Source organism: Ovis aries, chromosome 2 (genome assembly GCF_016772045.2).
Source record: "Ovis aries strain OAR_USU_Benz2616 breed Rambouillet chromosome 2, ARS-UI_Ramb_v3.0, whole genome shotgun sequence".
NCBI lineage: Eukaryota > Metazoa > Chordata > Mammalia > Artiodactyla > Bovidae > Ovis > Ovis aries.
Window position 1 is genome coordinate 50,866,752 of NC_056055.1, and position 27,152 is coordinate 50,893,903.

At 43.0% G+C, this 27,152-nt stretch overlaps 1 protein-coding gene and 1 long non-coding RNA gene across 9 annotated transcripts; one reads left to right on the forward strand and one right to left on the reverse strand.

Annotated features, from left to right (window-relative positions):
- Window positions 1-61: 61 nt before the first annotated feature.
- On the reverse strand, window positions 62-9,309 carry LOC132659163 (uncharacterized). Its single transcript, XR_009599201.1, has 2 exons — window positions 9,220-9,309; window positions 62-371 (listed from the first exon to the last, which is right to left on the reverse strand). It is a non-coding gene; the product is annotated as an uncharacterized LOC132659163 (long non-coding RNA).
- Window positions 8,372-26,784, forward strand: SLC25A51 (solute carrier family 25 member 51). Of its 8 annotated transcripts, XM_060409287.1 has the most exons (4): window positions 8,372-8,462; window positions 10,976-11,840; window positions 12,245-12,367; window positions 22,319-26,784. In XM_060409287.1, exon 4 carries the CDS (start codon window positions 22,360-22,362, stop codon window positions 23,251-23,253), a length of 894 nt encoding a protein of 297 aa, XP_060265270.1. In that variant the 5' UTR covers window positions 8,372-8,462; window positions 10,976-11,840; window positions 12,245-12,367; window positions 22,319-22,359; the 3' UTR covers window positions 23,254-26,784. The 8 variants fall into 8 exon arrangements, 6 of the variants coding, with proteins under 6 accessions (XP_060265270.1, XP_060265271.1, XP_060265269.1 ...); XR_009599199.1 differs by lacking the exon at window positions 10,976-11,840 and having other exon boundaries at window positions 8,372-9,043; window positions 12,245-12,499; XR_009599198.1 differs by lacking the exon at window positions 10,976-11,840 and having other exon boundaries at window positions 12,245-12,499.
- The last annotated feature ends 368 nt before the right edge of the window (window positions 26,785-27,152 follow it).

Here is a 27,152-nt window from a genome sequence, read left to right on the forward strand (position 1 = left end):
TTGCTTCCTAATTAGGAGGAAGCTAGAGCCCTAATGAGCTCGTTAAGTGAAAACAAATTAATTTGTTCAGCAAACATTTGTTGAGTCCTTGGGCCTGGTGGCTACAGAGAACAGAACCCAACCCCTGCCCTCAGGAAGCGTCCAGTGTGGGGGAAAACAGGCAACTACACGTGACGCAGTAGAGGTGGGCTGGGGGTGGGGGGCAGATGCCGGGCGATTGAGTCTGTTTGCAGCAGTCAGGAAAAGTCGTGCCTTGGAGGATGAGCCTGAAAGCCTGGTAATCCCAGCAGAGGTAACAGGTGGGGGTCACAGTGTAGCGCAGCCTGCATAGTAGGAGATGGCGAGGCCTCTGGGCCTCTGAGGGCTTCATCCTGTGGAGGCAAGGACAGGGGCGTTCATCACTCGTAGCAGGAAGCCATTCTTGGTCTTCCTGAAGACTGAGAGATGCTGGCCCGCTGAGGGCTTCCCTGGTAACTCGGGCAGTCAAGAACCTGCCTGCAATGCGAGAGACCTGGGTTTGATCCATGGGTCAGGAAGAGCACCTGGAAAAGGGAATAGGAACCCACTCCGGTATTCTCACTTAGAGAATTTCATGGATAGAGGAGCCTGGCGGGCTACAACCCGTGGGGTCACAGAGTCGGACACAACTGAGCGACTAGCACTCACACTTTTTGCATTCCAGGAGAGGCAGGTAGGATACGACTGGCATTCAGTCTCCCATTGTTTGTTCCCGGGTCATGATCGTGATGACGTCCTTACGCAGCCTGAGACGCGGAGGCCTAGAAGGTCTGCAGCCCGAGCTCCTTCCTCCCTCACGGGTCACCTGAGGAGGCCAGGGACCTCCCCACCCCGCACCTCCCACCCCAGCTCGCCTGGAAGCCTGCTCTGGAGTGGAGCCCCACCCCCACCTGGCCCTCGGGAACTCCCTACCTCTCCCTCCCTCCCAAGGTTGTGGCCCTCTGTCCCCTGCTCCCCCAGGTCTCAGGCCTTGATTCCATATTCCAATCCCCAGGTCCAACTCCTGAGCCCATCAGAGCACACCCCTCCCCACCACACACACGCAGGGCTTGCGGTGGGAGGCCCATGTTCAAGGGAGGGCAAAGCCCTGGCATGTCCCCGGGCCCAACACTGGCAAACCCCAGTGCTCTGAAACCAGGGATATTTCCTGAAGAGAGGAGAAAATGTCTCTGGTGGTCACTTCTAAATGCCTATTTCATGTTTGGGGGAGTTTTTAAATTTCTGTTTTGGTTCAGTTTAACAAATATTGAGGATAAAACAGGACCTGGAAAGAGCTGGTGAGCAGGAGCAAGGTGAGCCCAGGTAACATGTTCCTTAACTAGTCGACAGAAAATGGTGGGCGAACTGACGCCTGCCTCCCTGCCTCTCTGCACAGGGACCAGCATCAAGGGCCAGAGACTGAGGTTCACAGAGGGATAGGAGGCCGCTCAGAGCCACACAGCGAGTCCATCTCCACATGCCACGGGTGTTTGAGGGTGGCCAGCTCAGAGTGTTAACCTTGGCTGGTGTAGCAGCTCTGGGAAGACTGGGGTAGGGGTGGGGGTTTTTCTAGGACAGTTTGTGAGCCAATTCCTTCTCTCTTGCTCCCTCCTGAGTGGGAGTGTCCCAGCCTGCGTTTACTAGTATCATCTCTGGCTTTGGGGGACAATTTTGAAGGGACCATGATCTGGCTGGGTGGCAGGAAGTCACCAGTGTGGTTTTGGCGCCCTCATGTGGTTATCTTCAGCATCGCAGCCAGTCTCAGCGGGAAGGGAAGGCAGCTCCAAGTCGACTGGCCTGTTACACAGACAGAAACTAAAGCCCAGGCTCTTGTGCTTGCCAGCTGTGTGACCTGAGCAACGTGTAAAAAGCTTCCATTTTCTCCACTGTAAAGTGGCATGAGAAGTGACCTCACGGGGTTACTGCAAAGATTACACGCAATGTTGGATAAACACCGTTCACATGTCTTAGCTTTCGTCAACCTACAGACAGCATCAGCTAGGATGAGAACAAGGTGTGTTTTCAGCAAAGGCAGCATTCATTACAGCCACAGAATTTCAAAGGAAAGAGGATCTGGGGTTATAGGAAGGCTTCCTGTAGGAGGTGACAGAGGAGTCCACTTTACAAATTAAAAGTGCCCCAGCACTACTGAACATCACGAAGGATCAGTGCTCAAGATCATTTTCCTGTCCGGACTGAAGTCCAGAATTGCTCTCTTCATTCCCCTACCTCTGCGTCTTCTGCTGTCCCATCTTTGTGTATTTAAATTAATGCTACCATACTATATTATTTAAATAATAAGCAGCTGTTGTGTTTACCATTTAAATAGTTAGCACATCCATTTATTGTCTTTGCTGTTTAAGTATCAAATCCATGCAGTGTCTTGACTGTTTATTAAACATATATTATGTCCATTATTTATCTGTCTCTACCCACTAGAATGTGGACTCCACACAAGCAGAAGTCGAGGAGAGCTCCTGACACATAGTAGGTGCTTGATAAGTATTTGTTCAATGACATAACAATGATAAAACTTCCCATATATGGGGGGTGTACTGTGTGTGCCCTTCACGTTGTGCACACACCAGGCTGTAGGCCTGTAGGTCTAGGACTCAAACCTGGGTCTGCTGATCTTGCAACCTGCGACATCTGCTTCAGTGGGTCCCACCTTTGCCTCGTCATATAGTTCACCCAGGCCTCTTGTAAATTACAAATTCCTAAGCCCTTCTTTCGGAGAAGGCAATGGCACCCCACTCCAGTACTCTTGCCTGAAAAATCCCACGGACGGAGGAGCCTAGTGGGCTGCAGTCCATGGGGTCGCTAAGACAGACACAACTGAGCGACTTCACTTTCACTTGTCACTTTCATGCATTGGAAAAGGAAATGGCAACCCACTCCAGTGTTCTTGCCTGGAGAATCCCAGGGATAGGGGAGCCTGGTGGGCTGCCATCTATGGGGTCGCACAGAGTCGGACACGACTAAAACGACTTAGCAGCAGCAGCAGCAGCAGTAAGCCCTTCTTTTGGGAGAGTTTGAGCCAGTAGGCCTTGAGGGCACGAGGAGCCTGTGTTGGTAACAAGCTACTCAGGTGTCTTATGATTAGAGCGTCCTGGGTGAAGGGCCAGTCTCCCTGCTGCTCTGCAGCTCACCATCCATAGATTCTTCCCCAAGTGCCAGGTGCAAGTTACTCAACAGTGCTTCTGTTCTCAAAGATGGTGGGAGGTGGTGCCGCCCAGCCTCACCTCTTGATACCTACTAAACTTAAGCAGGTCACAGGACTTCCCTGCGTACACAAATCACATGAAAACCAGAGGGGATAGCTATCGCGTCACTGCTTGGAAAACTCAAAGACTGTTGTGCAAATGTTTGATGTTGTTTTATTGACTCAGCCCTTGCCAGATAGAAATGTGTTTGTATTTCACAAATATGTGTCACTTGGATACAAAGTAAGGTGTCCCAGGATCCCACCCCAAGGTCAACAATGTTCTGAGCTCTGAGGGCTACCAGGGACCATAGGCTCTGCTTGGAGATGTGACTGGGAGAAAAGCAAAGCTGGGGGACAGGGATGAGGTCAAGAAGAATGAGAAGCCTGCTGTCTCCTTCCTTACACACTCCTTCCTGTCCCATGCTTTTTCTGGAGCCCACCTTGTTTTAAGTCCTAGTTATGTTTTGTGGGTCATCTCTTCCAGGTAGCCTTCCCTGATTGTAACTAGGGCATTTTCATTCTTCTATGGACATTCACAGTGTTTGTTTCAATATGTCTGTTTCAAGCCCTGCTCATTTCTTGTTAAGACTAAACCCCAATTTCCTCTCTGGGCTGCATTCCTGAGCCCTGCCATTGGGGAATTCAAACTTTAGGTTACTAAAATTTTCAAACTTTAAGTTACTATTATGCGTCAGAATATCAGTTTAGAGCTGTTGTTTCTCTGACGTGTCTAAAAAGAACCACCTGAGGCTTGTGTTTGAGCTAGAGAGGCCAACAAGCCTCTCCCCTGGAAATTCTGATTTCATAGTGCATCTGCTAGGATCTAACTTTTTGATCTGTAAAATGCATACAAGTCACAAAGGATAGCCCTGTGAGGGAGCTCTATGTCAGGTAGTGAGGTCAGAAAGAGCAGCAAGAAGCCTCTGCATAAGCTGAGCAGTGACGGGTGAATACAACTTTGTCATGAAGCAGGCAGAGCCTTTGAGGAGCAAAGGACAAAATGTACGTGGTTCTAAGACAAGTCAAAGAATGCAGGGAGGTGAAAGTTCAGGGAAGGGACCCAGAAGTGGCTGGCCTGCGGCTGGAGCCTGGGGATGTGTAGGGGAGTGGCCAGAAAGGGAAAGAAAAGTCACTGACCCCTTGCTAGGGACAGAGCTGGTGACCATATCTGTGCAGAGCCTCTCCAGGTAGCCAAGGCATCACTGATGACAGCTTGCATAAAGCCATTTTTGTGGACATACTAGTCAAGGCTATGGTTTTCCAGTAGTCATGTATGGATGTGAGAGTTGGACTGTGAAGAAGGCTGAGCGCCGCAGAATTGATGCTTTTGAACTGTGGTGTTGGAGAAGACTCTTGAGAGTCCTTTGGGCTGCAAGGAGATCCAACCAGTCCATTCTGAAGGAGATCAACCCTGGGATTTCTTTGGAAGGAATGATGCTAAAGCTGAAACTCCAGTACTTTGGCCACCTCATGAGAAGAGTTGACTCATTGGAAAAGACTCTGATGCGGGGAGGGATTGAGGGCAGGAGAAGAAGGGGATGACCAAGGATGAGATGGCTGGATGGCATCATGGACTCGATGAACATGAGTCTGAGTGAACTCCGGGAGTTGGTGATGGACAGGGAGGCCTGGCGTGCTGCGATTCATGGGGTCACAAAGAGTCGGACACGACTGAGCGACTGAACTGAACTGAACTGAAGGGCCCATAAGCACACTAGACAAGTTTATAGAAAGCATTTTAATGGGAGGTTGCAGGGGGAGTAGAGGGTGCTTAAGCAAAGATTCATCGGCAACACTCCCAAGGCCCTTTTTCCAAGAACCCAGACCCTCTGCACCAGCATTTCATTTGGGGAAACACCCTTTATGTCAAGCACTGAATTGGAGGGTCAGAAACGTCAGACAGCTGTGCCCTAGCAGAAAAGGGAGACAGCTTCACAAATGATTGTCACATAAACAGATATTAGAAGCGCCCCAAACTGTGTGCGATGGGCAGGGCAAGGGCAACCACGTCTGCCCAGGTTAATAAGACATGCTTTTCCCGGGAGAAGGCAGAGGGCCTTAAAGGGTTAACATGTTTGACTACTGAAAGTCAATGATGAAAGAGGGAGAAAGGTTTAAGAAACAAGGGTTTGCAACACACTGAGAGACTGCGCAACGCCGAAGCACAGAATGAAGCTAGAGATGAGGTGGACAGATAGTAAAGGGGCAGGACACCAAGAACCCATGAGCCAAGTTAAGGAGTTTGGATTTGTTGCGGAAACAAGATGGGGCCCTTAGAAGTTTTTAAGCTGAAAGTGAAGTCGTTCAGTTGTGTCCAACTCTTTGCGACCCCATGGACTGTGGCCTATCAGGCTCCTCCGTCCATGGGATTTTCCAGGCAAGAGTGCTGGAGTGGATTGCCTTTCCTTCTTCAAGGGATCTTCCCAACCCAGGAATTGAACCCGGGTCTCCCGCAGACACTTTACCATCTGAGCTACCAGGGAAGCGGAGGAGTTGAGAGATAATCAAAACTGGGTTAGACACAGGGGGCCTAGCCTGACACCCTGTGACGACCTAGAGGGGTGGAAGAGGATGAGGGAAGGAAGCTCAAGAGGGAAGCTATAAATATATATGTTTATCTACATATTTATAGCTGATTTGCATTGTTATATGGCATGAATCAATACAACACTGTAAAGCAATTATCCTCCAATTTAAAAACATTTTAAGTGAAAAAAATATGAAAAAGAGATGACTTCTCCATCAAATGGGCAGTATTCTTGGCCTTCCCTTGTGGCTCAGCTGGTAAAGAATCCACCTGCTATGCGGGAAACCTGAGTTTGATCCCTGGTTTGGGAAGATCCCCTGAAGGGAAAGGCTACCCACTCCAGTATTCTAGCCTGGAAATTTCCATGGACTGTACAGTCCATGGGCTTGCAAAGAGTTGGACATGACTGAGCGACTTTCACTTTCTCCAATCAGACAAAATAACATAAAATATCATCCAAATAAATAAAAGAAAACCATTAAATGCTTACTATTTGCAACCTGAAAAAAAAACACTCGGTTAGAGGATGTTATCTGACAGATGCTGTGGAAGCTGGAGGTATAGAGAACACTTTAAGAGGCTGAAGAAAGAATACAACAATGGGTGGATGAGGACAGAGAAATGAAAGGATAACTTTATGATGAATCCTGAATCAGATGATAGAGGCTTTTGACCTTCAACATTCATATGTCCAAGAATAGCCAATTAAGGATCTGGGAGGTTTCTGACAAGGAACTAAGAACCGGTCGGGGAGAGGCCAGCGCTGTGACCTGCTGCATAAAAGAAACAGACTGGCTTAGCTGCAGACCTGAGTGTTCCTGTCGACACTGCCGTCTTTTGAGGGGATTCCCCCCTCTTTTGAGTCTGTTGTGACCGAGCTGTGTGTTTAGTTTCCATTTTTGCCTCCTCTTCAGGCTTTACCACAGGAGAATAACCTCTCCATTCTAATCAGAAATGAATTATTTATACTATGAATACTCTGGGTGCCTGCCTAATTTATTTATTTTTCAAATAATTCATCTGAATAGGAATTCACACAAGACAGGGCAAACATAATTCTGGCATAAATGCCTTTCCCCAACTGTTGCCTGATTTTAATGATTCCAAGGTACAGAATGGCTTTGTCATTATCTGTGGAGCCCGAAATCTATCTCTGCACACTGGTTAGATGCCAGGTGCCTGCATCTGACTGTCAAGGTTTGCAGTATCAGACCCCACCACCTGACCTTTATAATTTTACCTTCTGCTATGACTTTCCTCACTAGTCCAAATTCCACTCATTCATCCTCCAAGGCCCAGATGACTGCCTCCTCTATGAAGCCATCCCTGGTTCTCTCTTAAGGGGAAAGGCCCCTCATGCTTCTGAATTTTCCGAGTTTTTGCTTTTACAGCCTTCACTGCACTCTAAGCTCCCCCAAGAGAAAACAGTATCTACAAAGTGCTCTCAGGGGAAATGCCCAGGGAGAGCCACCCACCCTGTTTCACTCCAGTGGAGTTGCTTATTGGGGTTCGTCCAATACAGCTCAAGCAGTCAGTATCTACAAAGTGCTCTCAGGGGAAATGCCCAGGGAGAGCCACCCAACCTGTTTCACTCCAGTGGAGTTGCTTATTGGACGAACCCCAAGTAAAGAGCATGTTGTTATTGTTTAGTTTTAAGTTGTGTGTTACTCTTTTTTGGGACCCTATGGACTGTAGCCCACCAGGCTCCTCTGTCCATGGAATTTTCCAGGCAAGAATACTGGAGTGGGTTTTCATTTCCTACTCCAGGGGATCTTCCTGACCCAGAGATACACCAGGGGACCTTCCTCACCCAGGGATGGAACCAGTGTCTCTTGCACCTCCTACATTGGCAGGTAGATTCTTTAGCAACGAGCCACCTGGTAAGCCATCACATACTTGATGATCCTCCAGAGGACCTCGCTCCCAGGCTGACCTTTCCAATTCCTTCGGTCCCTCACATCTGTGTGCCTTCCAGTTGATAAGAGTCAGATCATTATTCCCAGTGATTCTTACAAAGGCCAAGGGATGCATGCAAGGCAGGTGTTACTTTTCAGAGGTCTGGGGCTCAGGATCGCTATGATTTGACCTAGGCCTCCTAACTCCAAGTGCAGTGGAGTCTGAGACGTGCAAGTTGTCTGAAATTGAAGGAAACAGGGCTTTTAAATAATCTGTTATTTTAGAGCACACACATTTATATATTCTAAAGGTGTTTTGTGAACTGCAGTATCAGTAGCTGACAAAAGGCAACTCCAAGCATTTGATGAAATCTAACCAATGATACAAAGGGTAGTGAAATGGGGACTTGGAAGGCCTAGGCCCACGTGCAAGCTTGCCATCCACAACTGTCGATTCCCAGTGGTCCTCCCACAGGCTGTGCACTAGCAAAAGCGTTGGCTGTTCGTGGCACCGCAAGGCCACCATACACCAAGGGTACGCTATTCCAGCAAGCGGAATCCCAAAGCCTGACGACAGGTGTGATGGGTGATCCTACACCTGCCCTGCGGCGGCAAACCGCTGCCAGGACTTGGGCGGCATCACCTGACCCTCCGCGGGATTACCGAGAGGCGGTGCGGCCGCGTCTCCCTCACGTGACCGGGCTCGGCGGCGTCGACCGCGTCACGCTCCGCCCAGAGCTCCGGGTCGGTCAAGGTCTGCGCCTGCGCCGGCTCGCAGGCTCACCAACCTGCTGGCGGGCCGCTACCGGGCGTGGAAGCCGGGCGCCCGCGGCGATGGGTGAGTGGGGAGGCAGGCGAAAGGAAATCACGGGGTTCCCCCGACCTCCGCGTGGAGTGCGTGAGTGGAAGCACGAAGGAGGCTCTGAGGAGGCCGTCTGCCCGGCCCTCTGGCTCGGTTGCTCGGCGCCCACCCCCTTCCGCGCGCGCGCGCGCTGCCTCCCCTCGGTGCGCCCCGCTGTTCCCGCGCGCGCCATCCCGGGTGGGGTCCGCAGTCGCCGGGGCCAGCTCTACGCTCCCTGCCCTGCCGCCCGCCACCGGGCTTTTCCGGGCCGAGGGCGCCGTCTGGCTGCTGGGAAGAGCCTTTTCGGCAGAGGAGGCTCTGCGTTCATCTGGGCGCGCCCCGGGCGGGGAGGTGCCTCCCGGCGAGCCCTGAGAGCTGGGCGGGGAGGGGCCGGGCTTTGCCTGAGTCCCGGGAGAGCGGCGCTGGGACCTCTGAAGGGCCCCTGCTATCGCGGGGCCTGGGGTTCCAGGACCTCTGGTTCCGTTGAATGTCAGGGACTGGAGAGGCCTGGAAGATCCGGTCCACTCCCCTCCCCTCCCACTTAACCACAGACCGGGGAAATGGACGCCAGGGGAGCGGTAAGTTCAGCTACCCTGCCAAACAATGCTTGTTCTGCGACACCATGTTGCTTCGCGTTGCGAGAAACTCCGTTGTACTAGGCTGGTTTTTTACCGTGATGGTAGGGAAGTGGGGGTGGGCATTGTTGTGAATTGAACATCTCTGTACCAATTACTAAGCTTATCTAGTAGCTTACCTAGGTGGAGCGTGTCGATGCCTCAGCAGTATTTACGCTTTTCTTTTTTGCCACTTACAGCTGTGCACATCTGGTCTTAATCCCCACCTGCAAGCAGTGAAACAGAAGCCCTTAAAGTAACTCTGTAGTGCCCTTGTTTTGAAGAATTCCATAAAATCAAAAGATGTCAGTACTGGTTGGGCCCGCTAGTGGTTCTAGAGCACAGGTTAGGCGCTTTGGATCTGGAGTCACCTCGAGTGCATCCCAGGGAAAGATCACAAGCTGTTACCTTTAACAGGCAGTGGATTTATCTGGTCTCTCCTTTGGTAGATTAAAGTTAGCCTAGAGAAGTGGAATTTTTAAATTATAGACATTGCTTTGTATTTATAGTAGCAAGATAGTGTCCTAACTAGGACTAGAACCCAGATTAATCTTGCTCTGAATGCTGACTCAGACCTGCTGACTTGTGGGAGTCAACATCCTTTGAGAATTACAGTTGTTTTCTCCCCAGTTTTTGCACAAAGACCTTTGTGCTGGCTCACATCTCGGTCTTATCCCGTGGGCTGTAAATTACAGTGAGCATTTAGACTTTACACTGTTTTCTTCTGCCGCAGAAGTTTGATTGACTCTTGGAGTTTAATGAAAGTCAGCTTAATTAACTTTGTTTCCTAATGTTGACATAGGTTGAGTGTTTTAGGTAGGAAACAAATGTAAAATTATGGCAAATAAGTTTTGCAATAAATTGCAAAGAATTATTTGTGTTAAAGAATTTAAATATACAGATCAGTTTAGCAAAGAAACTTAGTCATGTTCACACTCTAGATAAACATACAAAATTTTAAATTTTGCTACAGAAGAATATCCTGCACACTAGCCTTCCTTCTGTTGCTAAATTGAGAACCTGTTCACACTATCCTGGTGTGTAGGATGAAATGAGGGGAAAAGCTGTAAATCTATGACGTCTGGAAAGATTTCATTATATTCCTTTTTCCTAAGGCCAGGCTTATTTTTTAAAAATCTGAAACCCTAAATGTACACATGTTCTTCAGATTTCTTAAAATAATTCAGTACAGTAGTCCTTAAGAAATGACTGGCTTCTGTTAGCCACAGTTTTCTGTTTGTTTAATAACAGACCCAAAGAGTCATGACAAAACTAGTTGAAGTACTTTCATTTGCAAAATTTTGTAACGTAATGCAAGTACCATTCCAGTAAGTAAGAGTGAACATGAACAAAATTTTGTTGTTCAGGTGTACAAGTATCTTGGTTTGTGTTATCAAGGATGTATATTGTTAAATAGCTTGTAGGTTGTGACTTTATAATTTAGATTGTTATGTGTTTTGTATGTAAAAATGAAATTTTTTTACATTTACAAATTGTCACTGTGTTAATGGCATAATAACATACATGAATCTGGATGTTTTTGTTGATTTTAACATTGGTTATTCCTGAAACTGAAGAATAGCAAAGCATTACATGGATATAAAGTATTTCTGTGCTAAGTTGTTTTTAAAATATTGGTTAATCTTAGATTGACAAGTGTAGTACTAGTAAGAGTTTGAACTCATGTCTGACAGCTGAAACGATAAGAAGAAAGGATATAGAAGACTGATGGATTAATAATTATCAAACTCTGTGCCCTGGCAAACTTCTCAAGCGTCTATAGGACAGATTTTCTTTAACTAAAAATGCTGTTGACGCCTTTAGTTCGTTAAGAGCGCAAAATGTAACAGAAGATCTGTTTTAAACAAATTAAAAAACTGTGTTGTTTTTTCCCAGTTCTCCCAAAGCCAGATTTATGCCTACCTGGAAAAGTTGTGTGTGAAGGACAGCTGTCGTGCATGCAGATCATATCCTAAATCAAGGGAGGCCTCTGTTGAAAGGGGAGTTAGCACAGTCAGAAACAGGCTAACAGGTTTAAAATTAAGTCTTCAAATACTCCACAGCACAATGCCAGCACTATATAAATTACTTTTGGTGTGAAGGAGGAAGTGGATACAGCTTTTATCAAAAGTGCTTTTCCAGAAAAAAAGTCGAAATAGTGCAATCAGCAGGTCAGGGAGGCCCCAGCTAGATACCAGATCTGCAGTTTCTTATATCTGTGCTGGAAAATCCTGTTTCTCCTGGATGGACTAAAAGTTCAGAACAAAACAGGGACATTTTAACATTTCTGGCTTCATTTTAAGACCTCAGTTTCTTTCCCCCTCACTCTGTATCTCAGTATGATCCGGCAGAAAGATGGCCACTTTGAAAAGTCTGTGTTTTATTTTCTTTCTGTGGCGAGACTGTTTTGGAGCCTGGATACTTCAGGCTTGTGTACATCCATGACCAGTGTCCCACTGTGGTCAAAAGACTTAGCAGTGGACTTGGTGAACTTGGCTGCTTGCTGCTGCTTTGTTCTCCCACTGATGAAGGTCAGCCTCAGGGTGTTTTTGTCGTTGAACCTGTTCAGACTGGAGGGTAGTTGTCAGATATCAGGGTTCATCCATGTAGGATCTTTCCTACACAAGAAAGATTCTTCTCCTGAGCATAAATTAAAGATATGCTGTGATGCACAAACCCTAAACAGGCCTGGACTCTGGAAAGGGTGCATATCATCCCAAATCAAAGCCACTGTGGTGAAGAACAGGAGATAATACAGATGGTAAGGTAACCACCAATTAGATCAAAACTCTCCATGGAATGGCTTAAAAACTAATAGTAAAGGTTTTGCTTAAAGCAAAATACATAGCCTTGAACACTAAAATTATGAAACAAAGACTACATAAAAATAAGAAAATTCCCTTTAAGAAATTAGAAGAACATAAACCCAGAGCAGGAGAAATAAGATGATAAAGAAGAAAAACAACATTTTTGAAAACTGAAACATAGTAAAATTGGTAAATTTAACAACTGGTTCTGTGCTGTGATGAGAGCAATGTGAATTAGGTAAACTGGCTACCCTGCTCAAGAAAAAAAGGAATGTAGACACACAAGATTAAGAGTGTTCTTTTAAATAATAAGTGCTTTATAAAACTAAATAAATCAGACTTTTTTTGTTCTGTCTAGGGAAATCCAGTTATCACAGTTGACTCTGGAAAGAACCTAACAGAGCAGTAACAATGGAAGAAATTGAGAAGGTCTTTGTAAAGCTGCTCGCCCCCAAAACACCGGGCCCAGATGGTGTTTCAGGTGAATTCTTTCAACTTTCAAGAAAAAGATAATTATGATAAGATTTAAACTGTGCACCAGCTTAAAGAAGGAAAAATGACAGAATTCTTTCACAAAGGGAATGGAACGCTGACATCTGAACTTTACACGAAGGTAGTACTGAAATCGGAAACTCAGTATGTTATGGATAATGATGTGAAATTTTAACATATTGGCAAACTGTAGTGGTACATTAAAGGAATATTTCACTATGGCCAAGCAGGATTGCAAGGGTGATAATTGTCAAGCAGTGCACTAAAGTATATATGAAACAAAGACATCAGAAAAGAACAATAGCACTTTATCCTTGTTGAGCCATCTGTTGTGCTATAGATTACTTCCCTGGGTGCTTCCTATGTATTTATTCAATTAATTGGCTGGCCTGTGAGGTAGATAGCATTCTTATTTTATAAACAAGGAAACTAAGCCATAGGGACATGAAGTAACTTGCTGAAAGTCATACAGTATGTACATAGTTCAACCAGGATTTGAACGCAGGAACCCAGGCAGTTATCTGTACCTGTTAAATGTTACACTGGCTCTGTCTCCAGGGTCCATAGGATCCTCTCAGTAGCTTCCTGAAAGCAACTGACCAGAGTTCAAGATAGATTCCTAGCGTAGTGGTGGTGGAAAAAAATGGAGGTGATCATAAAACAGGAATAAATGTGTATTCCCTTCTCATGTTTGAAAAAACTAAGAGGCCCTTATTAGATGATTATTAGTGGCCAAAACAAAAACAACACCCAGTTGTGGATGTGATGGGTAATAGAAGTAAAGTCTGATGCTGTAAAGAGAAATATTGCATAGGAACCTGGAATGTTAGGTCCATGAATCAAGGCAAATTGGAAGTGGTCAAACAGGAGATGGCAAGAGTGAACATCGACATTTTAGAAATCAGTGAACTAATGGACTGGAATGGGTGAACTTAACTCAGATGACCATTATATCTAGTACTGTGGAAAAGAATCCCTTAGAAGAAATGGAGTAGCTATCATAGTCACCAAGAGTCCAAAATGCAGTACTTGGATGCAATCTCAAAAACGACAGAATGATTTTTGTCCATTTCCAAGGTAAACCATTCAGTATCACAGTAATCCAAGTCTGTGCCCCAACCAGTAATGCTGAAGAGGGTGAAGTTGAAAGGTTCTATGAAGATCTACAAGACCTTCTAGAACTAACACCCAAAAAAGATGTCCTTTTTTTTATAGGGGACTGGAATGCTAAAGTAGAAAGTCAAGAGCTACCTGGAGTAACAGGCAAATTTGCCCTTTGAGTACAAAACGAAGCAGGTCAAAGGCAAACAGTTTTGCCAAGAGAACACACTGGTCATAGTAACTACCCTCTTCCAACAACACAAGAGAAGACTCTAAACATTGACATCACTAGATAGTCAACATCGAAATCAAATTGATTATATTCTTTGCAGCCAAAGATGGAGAAGCTCTATACAGTCAGCAAAAACAAGACCAGGGGCTGACTGTGGCTCAGATCATGAACTCCTTATTGCCAAATTCAGACTTGAAGAAAGTAGGGAAAACCACTAGACTATTCAGGTGTGACCTGAATCAGAGCCCTTACGATTATACAGTGGAAGTGACAGATACCTTCAAGGGAGTGAGTAGACCTGATAGAGTGCCTGAAGAGCTATGAATGGAGGTTCATGACATTGTACAGGAGGCAGTGATCAAGACTGTCCCCAAGAAAAAGAAATGCAGAAAGGCAAGATGGTTGTCTGAGGACGCCTTACAAATAGCTGAGAAAAGGAGAGAAGTGAAAGGCAAAGGAGAAAAGGAAAGATATACCCTTTTTAATGCAGAGTTCCAAAGAATAGCAAGGAGAGATAAGAAAGCATTCTTCAGCGATCAGTGCAAAGAAATAAAAACAATAGAATGGGAAAGACCAGAGATCTCTTCAAGAAAATTAGATACCAAGGGAACATTTCATGCAAAGATGAATACAATAAAGGATAGAAATGGTATGGACCTAACAAGCAGAAGATTAAGAAGGGGTGGCCAGAATACACAGAATGACTATGCAAAAAAGATCTTCATGATTCAGGTAACCATGATGGTAGAGCCAAACATCCTGGAATATGAAGCAAGTGGGCCCTAGGAAGCATCACTACAAACAAAACTAGTGGAGCTGATGGAATTCCAGTTGAGTTATTTCAGATCCTAAAAGCTGATGCTGTGAAAGTGCTGCACTCAACATGCCAGCAAATCTGGAAGACGCAACAGTGGCCACAGGACTGGGAAAGGTCAATTGTCATTCCAGTCCCAAAGAAAGGCAATGCCAAAGAATGTTCCTACTACCGCACAAGTCCTCTCGTCTCACACACTAGCAGAGTAATGCTTAAAATTCTCCAAGCCAGGCTTCAACAGTATGTGAACTGTGAACTTCCAGATGTTCAAGCTGGATTTAGAAAAGGCAGAGGAACCAGAGATCAAATCACCAACATCTGCTGGATCATCAAAACAGAAGAGCGTTCCAGAAAAACGTCTCCTTTTGCTTTATTGACTACGTCAAAGCCTTTGACTGTGTGGATCACTACAAACTGGAAAATTCTTCCAGAAATGTGAATACCAGACCACCTGACCTGCCTCTTGAGAAATCTGTATATAGGTCAAGAAGCAACAGAACTGGATATGGAACGACAGACTGGTTCCAAGTCAGGAAAGGAGTACGTGAAGGCTGTATATTGTCACCCTCCTTATTTAACATATGCGTAGTACACCATGCGAAATGCTGGGCTGGATGAAGCACAGGCTGGAATCAAGATTGCTAGGAGAAATATCAGTAACCTCAGATATGCAGATGACACCATCCTTATGGCAGAAAGCAAAGAAGAACTAAAGAGCCTCTTGATGAAAGAGGAGAGTAAAAAAGTTGGCTTAAAACATTCAGAAAACTAAGATGATGGCATCCAGTCCCATCACTTCATGGCAAATAGATGGGGAAAGAGTGGAAACAGTGTCAGACTTTATTTTTTTGGGCTCCAAAATCACTGCAGGTGGTGATTGCAGCCATGAAATTAAAAGATGCTTGCTCTTCGGAAGAAAAGCTATGACCAACCTAGACAGCATATTCAAAAGCAGAGATATTACCAACAGAGGTCCATCTAGTCAAAGCTATGGTTTTCCTTTGGTCATGTATGGATGTGAGAGTTGGACTATAAGAAAGCTGAGCGCCGAAGAATTGATGCTTTTGAACTGTGATGTTGGAGAAGACTCTTGAGAGTCCTTTGGACTGCAGGAAGATCCATCCAGTCCATCCTAAAGGAAATCAGTCCTGAATATTCATTGGAAGGACTGATGCTGAAGCTGAAACTCCAATCCTTTGGCTACCTGATGCGAAGAACCGACTGATCAGAAAAGACCCTGATGCTGGGAAAGACTGAAGGCAGGAGGAGAAGGGGACAGCAGAGGATGAGATGGTTGGACGGCTTCACTGACATGATGAACATGAGTTTGAGTAGGCTCTGGGAGTTGGTGATGGACAAGGAAGCCTGGCATGCTATAGTCCATGGGCTTGCAAGGAGTAACATGACTGAGTGACTGAACTGAGTGCTAGAAAAATGGAATCCATTTTTAATGGGAAACAAATTTCCTAGTACATGGCAGAGGGCAGGGGCTTAAATTATCATTGTAGATATACTAATTCTTAGAATGAATGCAGAGTGAAGTGTTGGGGGTTACAGTGTAATTTGTCAGATGAAATTGTGTAATATTCTGCAGTTCATGTTTGCAGCCCAGTCCTAAAGATGGGCAGGGAGAGATGGTAAACGGATTACTTGAGTGGGAACAAATTTTATATGGTCTAGTTGATCAGTGAATATTTTTGTATCATGATGACTTGTTTCCCCACATAAACTTGAAACTGCTAGGACTTGGGTTATACACAGTCAGATGATAAGAACTTCATGTTCCTCAAACCAAAAGCCAGCGTCATGCTTCACATACTGGAGTTCTCACAAATGTCAGAGTGTAAGGACGTTTACTATTACCATAGTTCAGTTTTGTTCAGCAGGTACATGCCAATCTGATAAGAAAGATGCATACTGTAAAGGAGAAGGCAAAGTTATTTGATATTTTAGGTAGTGGAAACGAGCAGATCCACCACAAAAAACTGAGAAATAGAGGCTGTTGGCCGCCTTTAACCTTAATACACAGAAACTGGTAACTATTTCATACGCAGACAAAGAGCAGAAAATTAATTGGAAGAAAATAACTCTTTCATAATAGGGACTAAAAAGGTAAAATACCTGGTCATGAGAAATTTCAAGATCTGTGAACAAAATTTTAAATGCTGCTAAGGTTTCTGAAAGTAAATAGGAAGAAAGCACATCCTTGTACAGTTGTTTTTTTTTTTTTCAAGGTTCAATTTAAGAGAAAGTGACAGTTATTTAAATTTATAAAGTCACTTCTATGAAATACCAAGATTTTGGGGAGGAATATGACAAAAATACACTCAACTTTACCTGGAAACTTAAATGAAAGTGGTAAATGAAAACCACAGAAGTTGTAGAAGGAAGTGTGGATTACTTATAATCCATGTTTATACTTCAAGAATAGTGAAGGCCTTCTGTGGGGCACACAAAACCTAGAAACCAGAATCAGTAGATGTCATATCCATATTAGGAACTTCAGTATCACAAAAATGATACAAAGTGGAGAAAGTATTTGCCACAACTTGGTTAATGTAACTAGGATTGATTTTCTTCAGATACGAAGAAATCATACAAATTAACAAAACAAAATGCCTTCCGAAAAATGGTTAATGTGAAATTTTACAGTAAAAGAAATTCAAATGGTCAATAAATATGAAAAATGCTCAATTTTGATAAAAAAATTTCAGTGACAAGTTTTTTCTCACCAATCAGATGGGCGGAAATTACTGTTTAATACGTGGTGTTGGAAATGGTAGGGAAACTGGGAACTCGCATACACTTAATGGAAATATAAATCACGGTAAGATTTCTGGGGGCAATTTGGCATAGCTTTCAAATTAAAATGTACTGCAGTTTGAGCCAGCAGTCCATTCTAAAGATTTTATCCTACAGATAAACTTGCGAGAGTTCACCAGGTGTAGTTACAAAGTTGCCCATTGCAGCATTGTTTAAAAGGAAAAAATCAGAAACCAGTGACCATAAATAGGAGATAGAATAAATTACATATATCCATTTGATAAACTACTATATGACCATTCAAAACACTGGGGTATCTGCTGCTGTTAGCAGATTTTTAAATGATGGAGAGGTTGGTGGGGATGGGATGGAGTGTGTGATTAGAGTCAGGCTGACTAGTAAGGAGGGTTTGTCAGTGGTGAGGCAGGAGTTGAAGAGGACCTGGGCTAGGGCAGTGAGCCTCGAGGAGAGGACATAGGTATATTTCATTAATTACACTTATATTTTTCTCTTAAATATCTTTTTAAAATGTGTATTTTTTAGTTTATTTTATTGAAGTACGCTTGATTTACAGTGTTATTTTCTACTTTACAGCAAAGTACTTCCATTATCTATATATGTATATATACATTCTCTTTCATATTTTTTACCATTGTGGCTTATCACAGGATATTGAGCATAATTTCCTATGCTATATGGTATGACCTTGTTTATCCATTCTCTATATAATAGCTTGCATCTGCTAATCCTAAACTGCTGCTCCATCCCTCTCCCAACCCCCTCTGCAACCACAGTTTTTACCGTCCCTTTATTCCCCATCGTGATAGTCAAAGCAACATTTAGAGATAAGTCCCAGTCCTGCAGCCTCTGCCAGAGGTGACATTTGTTCAGGTGAACACAGTGTTTTGGTGTCCAGGGGTAGTGTGGCTGCTCTGGTGATGGGGGCGAACAGTGAAAAGTTAGGGCCCTGGCGCTGTCTCGTTTTACAGGTGTGACCAGGTGACAGCAGGGAGAAGAGCTCCTGACTCCTTTTATTACCTTCTTTGGGGCAGGCTTTCCTTGGAGAAGGAAATGGCAGCCCGTGCCAGTATTCTTGCCTGGAGAATTCCATAGACAGAGGAGCCTGGCAGGCTCCAGTCCACTGAGCCTGCAGTGGTTTTCAGGCATAATTTTTCTCAACTGAGGGCATGTTTATCTTTTCTAATAGAAATGTGATAGCAAGTCAGCTCCAACTGCAAACAGCCATTGGGCTCGAGTATATAGATGTCACATTTTCTTTTTCATATAGTCTGTCTTCTGGGAGAAGGGCACACAGATCTTGGTATAACATGCCTAAGGAAAAGAGTTTGTTTCTGTTGGCTTCACATGAGAAAGGTTAAAAAAAAACAGTAGCATCAGAGGGTCTTGGGATCATCATGAGGGTCTCTGGTAATGCAGCTTTTGTGTCACTGACTGCCACTCATCCATCTCCCTCCACAGTAAGCTCCAGCCAGGCACACTCCTAAGGAGTGTGATGCAGCTGCTCCTTTGATACGGGGCCTCCATCTTAGCCTGCCTTTGGCCAAAATGTGCTTCACCCTTACGTACAACCAGAGTCCTATTCACCCTCCAGAGCCCTGCCCAGAAGTCACAGCCCCCCGTCTTTCCCTCCAGATGGCTGATTAACGGCCCCTTCTTCTGTGGCCTTGTGCCTTGCACACGTTCCTGTGGCGGCATTTACCACACTGCAATCCGGTCATTTGCATGGCGGGTCTCCCCTGAGGCCAAGGTCGTTTTTATCCCTAACCTCTGAACATTACAGGAGTTGAACAAATTGGTTGAATTAAAATAAAATCTCTTAATAGACTGAGGAGACCAGTGTAAAAGCAGGCAAAGAAGAAGAAATTCCTAACAGAAGTAAATGAAAATACCATCTTGATGATGATGTCATGCGAGTCTGAATGAAGCAAACTGAAGAACAAGTTCAGAACTCGCTGTGTCCCCAGCAAACTCCTGGGATCTGGTTGCTGTGCTCTGCAGCTGACTTCTGCCCAGAGCGAGGGTGGGCAGCCATGGCTGGGCACACGTGTGGAGGCAGCCTCAAGGAGGCACAGCAGTTTGCCTTTGGTCACTTGGGAGCTTTGTCATGTCCCTCTGCCACTGTTGGCCTTTTGTCCTCCTGACTAGACCTTTAGATTTATCACTGTTGCCAACTAATTCAACTTGAAAAAGACAGAAAAGGAAAATATAGCATTACTATGAAATCAGAAAATATAAAACTAATTTTGGCTTTTCTATTTCTTATCTAAATATATTAATTAAAATGTGATTGTGCCATGTCAATAAAAGTATTCTCCCTTATTTTTTATTTTTTCTGTGATACTTTATTGATCAAAAGAAGGACTCACTGCTATCCAACACTTCATTAACACCATTAAAAATTCAAATGAATAAACTGAGCCTTAAATGTAAACACTCCTGTATTTTTAGTACCTGTGTGGCATCCTGTCAGTTGGCTGCGTCTTCATCTATGCAGTGCGTGCCTTTCTGTTCCACATTTTGATTTTGACTCTGTATTCCTGTTAAGAGCACTGTTGTAATTGTCCTGTAGTTGAGTCTTTGTGTACCTCTTCTGTTAATAACTATTTCCCTAGGCTATATTTCTAGAAGGAACGTTAGAGTTGTGTAGGTGTGTGCTGTATTTTCTGTCCCGTGTCTGTGGCTGTTGCACATGGGAGCTGAACATATGCTTTCAGATTCTGCACCTCACTGTGCACACTGCTCCACCTTCACGTGATGACATTTCTCTTTAACATCTTCTGTCCTGAATGGTTAGCAGTTTACAGCAGCATGTGTGTGGTGTGGGGAGGGAAGAACAATACATTTGTTTGGGAAGGGGGGTGGTTTTATTTTGGTCATATGTCAAAGACCTAGATGGTTTATGTGGCCTATTTTATTCTTGTAATTACTTATAATTGAACCCCTTATATGTATTCTTTTCTAGGTATGTGGTTTAAAAAAAAAAAAATGTATCCTAAGATTTACCATCTTAACCAATTTTAAGTATAAATTCAGTAACATTAAGTATATTTACATTGTTATAAAACAGATCTCCAGAAGTTTTTCATCTTGCAGAACTGAAACTGTACACATTAGTGAACAATATAACTCTGTTCCCACCTCCCCCAGCCTCTGGTAACCACCATTCATTCCGCTTTTCATCTCTATGAATTTGACTACTTTAGATGCTCATGTAAGTGGAATCGTGTGGTTATTTGTCCTTTTATAACTGGTTTATTTCCCCTTACCCTCACAGTTGATTCATGTTGTAGTGTGTAACAGGATTCCCTTCCTTTTTAAGGCTATATAATATTCTGTTGTGTGTGTATACCACATTTTGTTTATGCATTCAGACACTGGGGTTGCTTTCACCTCTTGGCTCTGTGAATAGTTCTGTGAACTTCAATGTGCAGAAATCTCTTGGGAACCCTGTGAGGAACTCTTTTGGGTGTGTTCCCAGAAGTAGGATTGGTGATGGTATCATATGGTGGTTCTGTTTTTAATTTTTTGAAGAACTGCCATACTGTTTTCCATAGTGGTTGCACCATTTTATATCCCCACTAAACATTTGTTCTTTTCTTTTCTTTTTTAAAAGCAGCTGTCCTAATGAGTATGAGGTCTTCATTTGCATTTCTCTGACAATAAGTGATGTTGAGCATCTTTTTGTATGTCTGTTGGTCATTTTGTATACCTTTGGAGAAATGTCTGTTCAAGTCCTTTGCTTGTTTTTAATTACGTTGTAGATGACTGGCAAGGAGTAATCTGTCTTTTTTTGGAAAGCGTATGTATTCCAAGGGTAGGACCGTGCCTTCATTCTATTCAGTGGGCTATGCCTATGTATTTAGGCTTCAGATCTTTTTCAGCATGGTCTGGTACAGCCAGTCTGTCCCAGGACAGCCCACCAAAGTCACTGCCATCTGTGGTGTGACAACAGGAACATGCACTCTGGAGGCAGACTTCATTTCAAGATGCCAGCTCCACCAGTTACTAACTGTATCTTGGATGAAGGGGATATTGGTTTTTCATTTGTAAAACTGGGAATGTAATGTTTGTGGAGTTATTTTTGAGAATTACATGTGAAAATAGTATACAGTATATACCTGCAGGCTGTCTTTCACAAAGTATATACTTGCTGTGCCTTACCTGTGTTCCCACGGTAGATATTATCATAGAAGGTATTACACTGAAGTGATTGTCTACCTTGGCAGTCCTCTGTTAGATTGCAAGTTCCTTGTCTTTGAATCTCTAGCACTTAGCAGAGGACCCAGTTTACAGTAGATCAGTAGATACTAAGTAAGTGTTAGCAAACAGAATGATTGAATGTGTGTCTTGTTATTTTATTACTTACAAGAGCCCTTTGAATCTGTTTCAGGATAATAGCATGTGCCATTATGTAGTTCAGGCATTGTATATGATCTAGTCCAGTGGTTCTCAGATTTTTTGGTCATTTTACAAACGTAAAAAATTTTTGTGGACCACTCCCCCCCCCGCCCCCGCAAAGAGCCTTTATTTGTATGGATTAATATTCATGGTCTTAGAAATAAAAACAAAATTTTAAAATATTTGTTAATCCATTTTAGAATAATAGTAATAAACCCATATACATGTTAACATAAGCAACACATTTTTGTGAAAAATAATCATTTTCCCTCCCAAAAAATTAATGAGAAATATGTTTTACAGTTTTGTAAGTCTCTTTAATGTCTGGCTTAAAACATCAGTGGCATCTCATGTCTACCTCTGCATTTGATCTGTTGTGGTAAATTGGTTTGGTTGAAATATATGCAGAAAATCCAGCCTCACGCAGATATGTAGCTGGAAAAGGGAGGACCCCCTGGACTGCTGAAAGGGCCTCAGGCCGCCAGCCCCCCCACTCCCCTCGCCCCGCCAAATGTAATAGAGTCCAAAAATTGGAGGAAGGATTAGGGGAATTTTTCATATGTTTAGTACTGTATATAAAGGTTTACCTGTTATCATTTTGTTGTTTGTAGGTTAAAAAAGTCCTTTGTGGCGGAGAAAGATCTTAAGCAACATGATGGATTCAGAAGCTCATGAAAAGAGGCCCCCAATCCTAACATCTTCAAAGCAAGATATAGCACCTCATATTGCAAGCGTTAGTGAAATGAAGCATTACCTGTGTGGCTGCTGTGCAGCATTCAACAACATAGCAATCACATTTCCCATCCAGAAGGTCCTCTTTCGGCAACAGCTGTATGGAATCAAAACCCGGGATGCGATACTTCAGTTGAGGAGGGACGGATTTCGAAACTTGTATCGCGGAATCCTCCCCCCATTAATGCAGAAGACAACCACACTGGCACTTATGTTTGGTCTGTATGAGGATTTATCTTGCCTTCTCCGTAAGCATATCAGTACGCCAGAGTTTGCAACCCGCAGCATGGCCGCAGTCCTTGCAGGGACAACAGAAGCAATTTTCACTCCACTGGAAAGAGTCCAAACATTGCTTCAGGATCACAGGCATCATGACAAATTTACAAACACTTACCAGGCTTTCAAGGCACTGAAATGCCATGGAATTCGAGAGTATTATCGAGGCTTGGTGCCCGTTCTCTTCCGTAACGGATTTAGCAATGTCCTTTTTTTTGGCCTTCGAGGTCCCATAAAGGAGCACCTGCCTACAGCAACGACTCACAGTGCTCATTTGGTCAATGATTTTATCTGTGGAGGCCTGTTGGGTGCCATGTTGGGAATCTTGTTTTTTCCAGTTAATGTTGTAAAAACTCGCATGCAGTCTCAAATTGGTGGGGAATTTCAGTCTTTCCCCAAGGTTTTCCAAAAAATCTGGCTAGAACGGGACAGGAAACTGACAAATCTTTTCCGAGGTGCACATCTGAATTACCATCGGTCCCTCATCTCTTGGGGCATAATTAATGCGACTTATGAGTTCTTGTTAAAGATTATATGAAAGAAATTGGTTCAGTGCCATTTGTCAACTGAATAGACCTAAGATGGATGCAATTTGGCCTTATAAATTGGTGTCATAAATCCAGGGCACAGTGAGTTCTAGGCAAAGCTATTTTCCTTAAACCCCAACAAATTCAGAATAAAAGGTTTCATTAGGAAATTTTAAAGGTATTTTTTTGAGCAGGGTGGGATTTTTAAAATCATTATCTGAGACCTTTAGGCTAGTTGCCTTATTACTAGCTGTCTCTGATAGCTTTTGATAAGGAAACAAACAGCCAAGGTGTGATTCTCTTTTCCAGAAGTCTTCTGTACTGAAACATAAGTGGCCATGGCCAGCCAGAGAAAAGGCTCTTAGGGTCCCATGAATTCTCAAACTTAACTTCTATTACTCCATTTCTTGCTTCTCTGCTCTTAGAAGGAGACGCAAAGGGTAGTTTTTGTGAACTTAAGCATGTACATGGTAGAACAGTGGAGCAGAACAGAGAAGAAAAACAGTTTATTATGTGTAGGCTTTTCATGATAAATTGCTTGTATTTATTTTGAAACTAAGCACCTCTTGTGATGGTCATTATCTGAGTTATTTGTCTAGACATGGTAGACTCAAGCATGCTAAGGTTTGCTTTCTAGGGTTGAAAGTTTTCTCCGTAGTTCTGAACGTGACTTTAAACCTTTCCAAAATATTTTTATATTTCACTTATTTCATTGCCAAAAGATCTGGAGACTTAAATTTTGTTGATTTTGTTTCATCCCATTAAGTTTCATATTGCAGGTATCCCCCACTTTTCCAGAGTTTCCTTTATGCCACTTCGCTTTTAGATAAGACCTACATTAGTACCTGTTTTCACTAACCAAAAGATGATTTTTTTCTTTTACAAAAAGTAATTGCTTCTTCACTCTATGCCATTTCAACTTAGAAAAGGTTCCATGGGAATGCAGGGGAAACCTGTAATTGTATTTCAGATCTAGCTCTGTTAAGCTCAACTTCTTTGAATTGTTTTTCCCAACTTAGTGAAGAACTTTGAAGTTTTTTTTTAATTTTTCCTTTCAGTATTAGTTTGTCATTTTCAAGTATCCTATTCTCTTGAAACTCCCTTTAAAAAACAACAAAAGTGCTTCCATTGTATTTTGGAAGTCTATTAAATAATAAGACCTCAGATTTTTTTTTTTTTTCCCTAGTTTCTAAGTGTTCCAGAGAAGGAGGGGAAAAAACTCAGGATAACTTTCACCCACAGTGTTAAGCTGTCTTTTTTATTTTACTCTTGAAAATAGAAACTTCTGTTAGGATCTTTACATTTTGGGAACTCAGTTTTACCATTTTATCATTTAAATAGTAAGTCAGTTTGAGAGGATAAGGCCTAAATAAAGATATTTGAAATATTTTAAATTCTAGAAGTTGGTGATAGCTGGGTAGCATAGTTTATCCCTTACCTAACAGACAAAACTTTGCTTGTCAAAGGAATCGGATTTTAAAATATTTTCTTCCAGATAAAAAAGCAAAGTGGTTCTTTCCGTTGGTATTGAATAACTAGTAAAACATACCAGATATCCTAGAAAAATGGTTTATCAGCTTTTAAAAACTCCACATCTGTAAGTATGATGTAGTGAAGATTGCTTTCTAGCATTTGACATGGGCAGAGCACCTAGTTTTTATTAGCAGTCTTTCATCATTCTAGATAATTGCATGTGAATATGTGCACATGCTGACCAAAATAAAATCAGGGCCTCAAATGATAGTTTACTCAGTTCCTGGACAGGCAGTCCAAAAAGGTGTTTACCTCCCAGTGCAGGATGGCTGGTCAGGACCGCCATCCTTCTAGCTGTGAAGGATTGGGGGCGTCTTCAAGTGTTTGCCAGCTGGTAGTGAAGCTCACCAGCTTTACAGAGGCTCTTTGGGAATGTTGTGCTGGAAATGGCAGTTTATTCTACAAACTGAGGTACAGGTATAAGGATTTGAGAAAATAAGTATTTAACACCAAATAAATGAGAGCAGCATCTTTTGGCCTATGGAACAGAGTCAGGATTTAAAACAGATTGAATTTCAGGGATGGGCGGCAAAGGCACCATGGTGCCTGAACCTCTCGTTCTCTTGTGTGTCCTGCGCTCTCGGGCATATCTGGGTGCTCAGCATGTGGTGGGTGAGTCAGCCTGGGGTCCCGCCCTGGCCCTGTGGGTGGACTCTACTGGCGTTCAGTTCTACAGGGCTTCCTTTTGCCTATACACTCCATGTAGGTGATAGAAATCTAAATTCTAAAGCACTTTTGTGAAATAGAAGTGAAGTGAGAACTGGAAGGCTGCTTTGGTTTCTGCTATCTCAAACGTGGCATTTAAAAACAATAAATATTTTTTAATGGATTTAACTCACTTTATTGATTTCTTTGTCACTTTTTACAGCTTTTGAAGACCAAACTGCAAATACATTACCAGGGATGGTTTTGTGTTGTCCTGTAGTTTCTTAAATTTGACAGAAAACTCAACAGAACTTGTGGTAGCCAACAGCTTTGTCTGAAATTTAAAAGAAGTCAAAATGTGTTATTAGTAAGTAAGAGATTCTAACTTCTTTTTACCTTCAGTGTGAATTAGAATGGTAATAATTTTGAAAAGGCAAGTAATGATTGAATGACTTTTATCTGAAAAGCTTTAAAAGTGGCCTTTCTGTTACATATGTGGTGCAGACAGCTCAGAGCACAGCACAGCAGTTCAGGTCTTGCCTCCTATACTTCATTCTGATGCTACCAAGAATACAGTATAGATTCTATACAAACACCTGTAGAGTGGTATGAGCCCTCAGGACTGCACTACAGAGTAAACACAGCCTCTGTATGGTGGCAAGTGTGTCTTCATTTCTTTCGTGGTTGGAGATAGTCGGTGCTTTTTTGTCTCAATAGTCAATATTACATATAATCACCTGCTATATATTGTGAACTGTGCAATGAAACGGAACTGTGTGTATATAATCAGCTTTGGAGACCTGAAATCCCCTAGCTTGGTAACATGGAGATACTCAGTCATAAGGCAATACAGACCTTACGACGACGACGACGGTGGTCCTGGAGGCCTTCGCGGTAAGCCAGTCGTACTGACCGAGACTACACAGTGTGTCGATGAAGCACTGTTGTGTGAGGGTGTGCAGTCAGAGTGGAGGCGCAGTGGTGATCACTTAAAGAAACGGTAAGCACTCAGACTTGATGCTTTGAAAATAATCTGTTTTCTCATGTGCTTACAAATGAGTATCAAAGACTTGAATAGGCATTCTCCTTAAATTTGAGGATTTTTAGTTTTTAATGCTGCCCTTTTGCCTAATACTGAATATATGCTTGCCTAAATGGCTCCCAAATTGTGGGGGGAGTCTCTATGTTTCCTTTTTTAAAGTTTCATTATTAAAAGTGGTTAAGCACACAAAGCTGGTTTTGTTTGATATTTTGAGTTTTGTGACTATATTAGTTTAAATGAAATCTGTTAAATGTTTCAGAGTTAATGTGCTTCTTTTGGTATTTCTGTTTGGAATAAAGTTTTGTTGTTTTGTTTTTTTTAAGTCCTTTCTATTTGGTCTTCTCTTGTGGTTGGGTTATGGTTACTAGCACTTTCCTTTTTGTAGTAGGTTAGTCTCTTAGTCTTTTTCTTGGTAGAACATTTAGCATGCTACCTTGACTCTTAGTGACTCCACCTCATAACTTTGTAGCTAAAACAGTTCTTCATTGATCCATTTTGTTTGGTCAAGAAAAGTTACGAATAAGTTTCTTTTCCAAATAGGTTGACTGCAAAGCATTTTTTTTTTTAACAGGCTTTTTCCAAATAAACTTTTCCCTTACTGAGTATAAACTGTCTTGGTAAATTCAGCTTATTAATACTTTGTATTATAATAATGTATCTTCAGGTCATGCTTATTCCCAAGCTAAATGG

Excerpts from the sequence above, each read along its gene's own strand:
- SLC25A51 (XM_060409288.1), top strand. The coding sequence starts at position 22,360 with ATGATGGATTCAGAAGCTCATGAAAAGAGGCCCCCAATCCTAACATCT.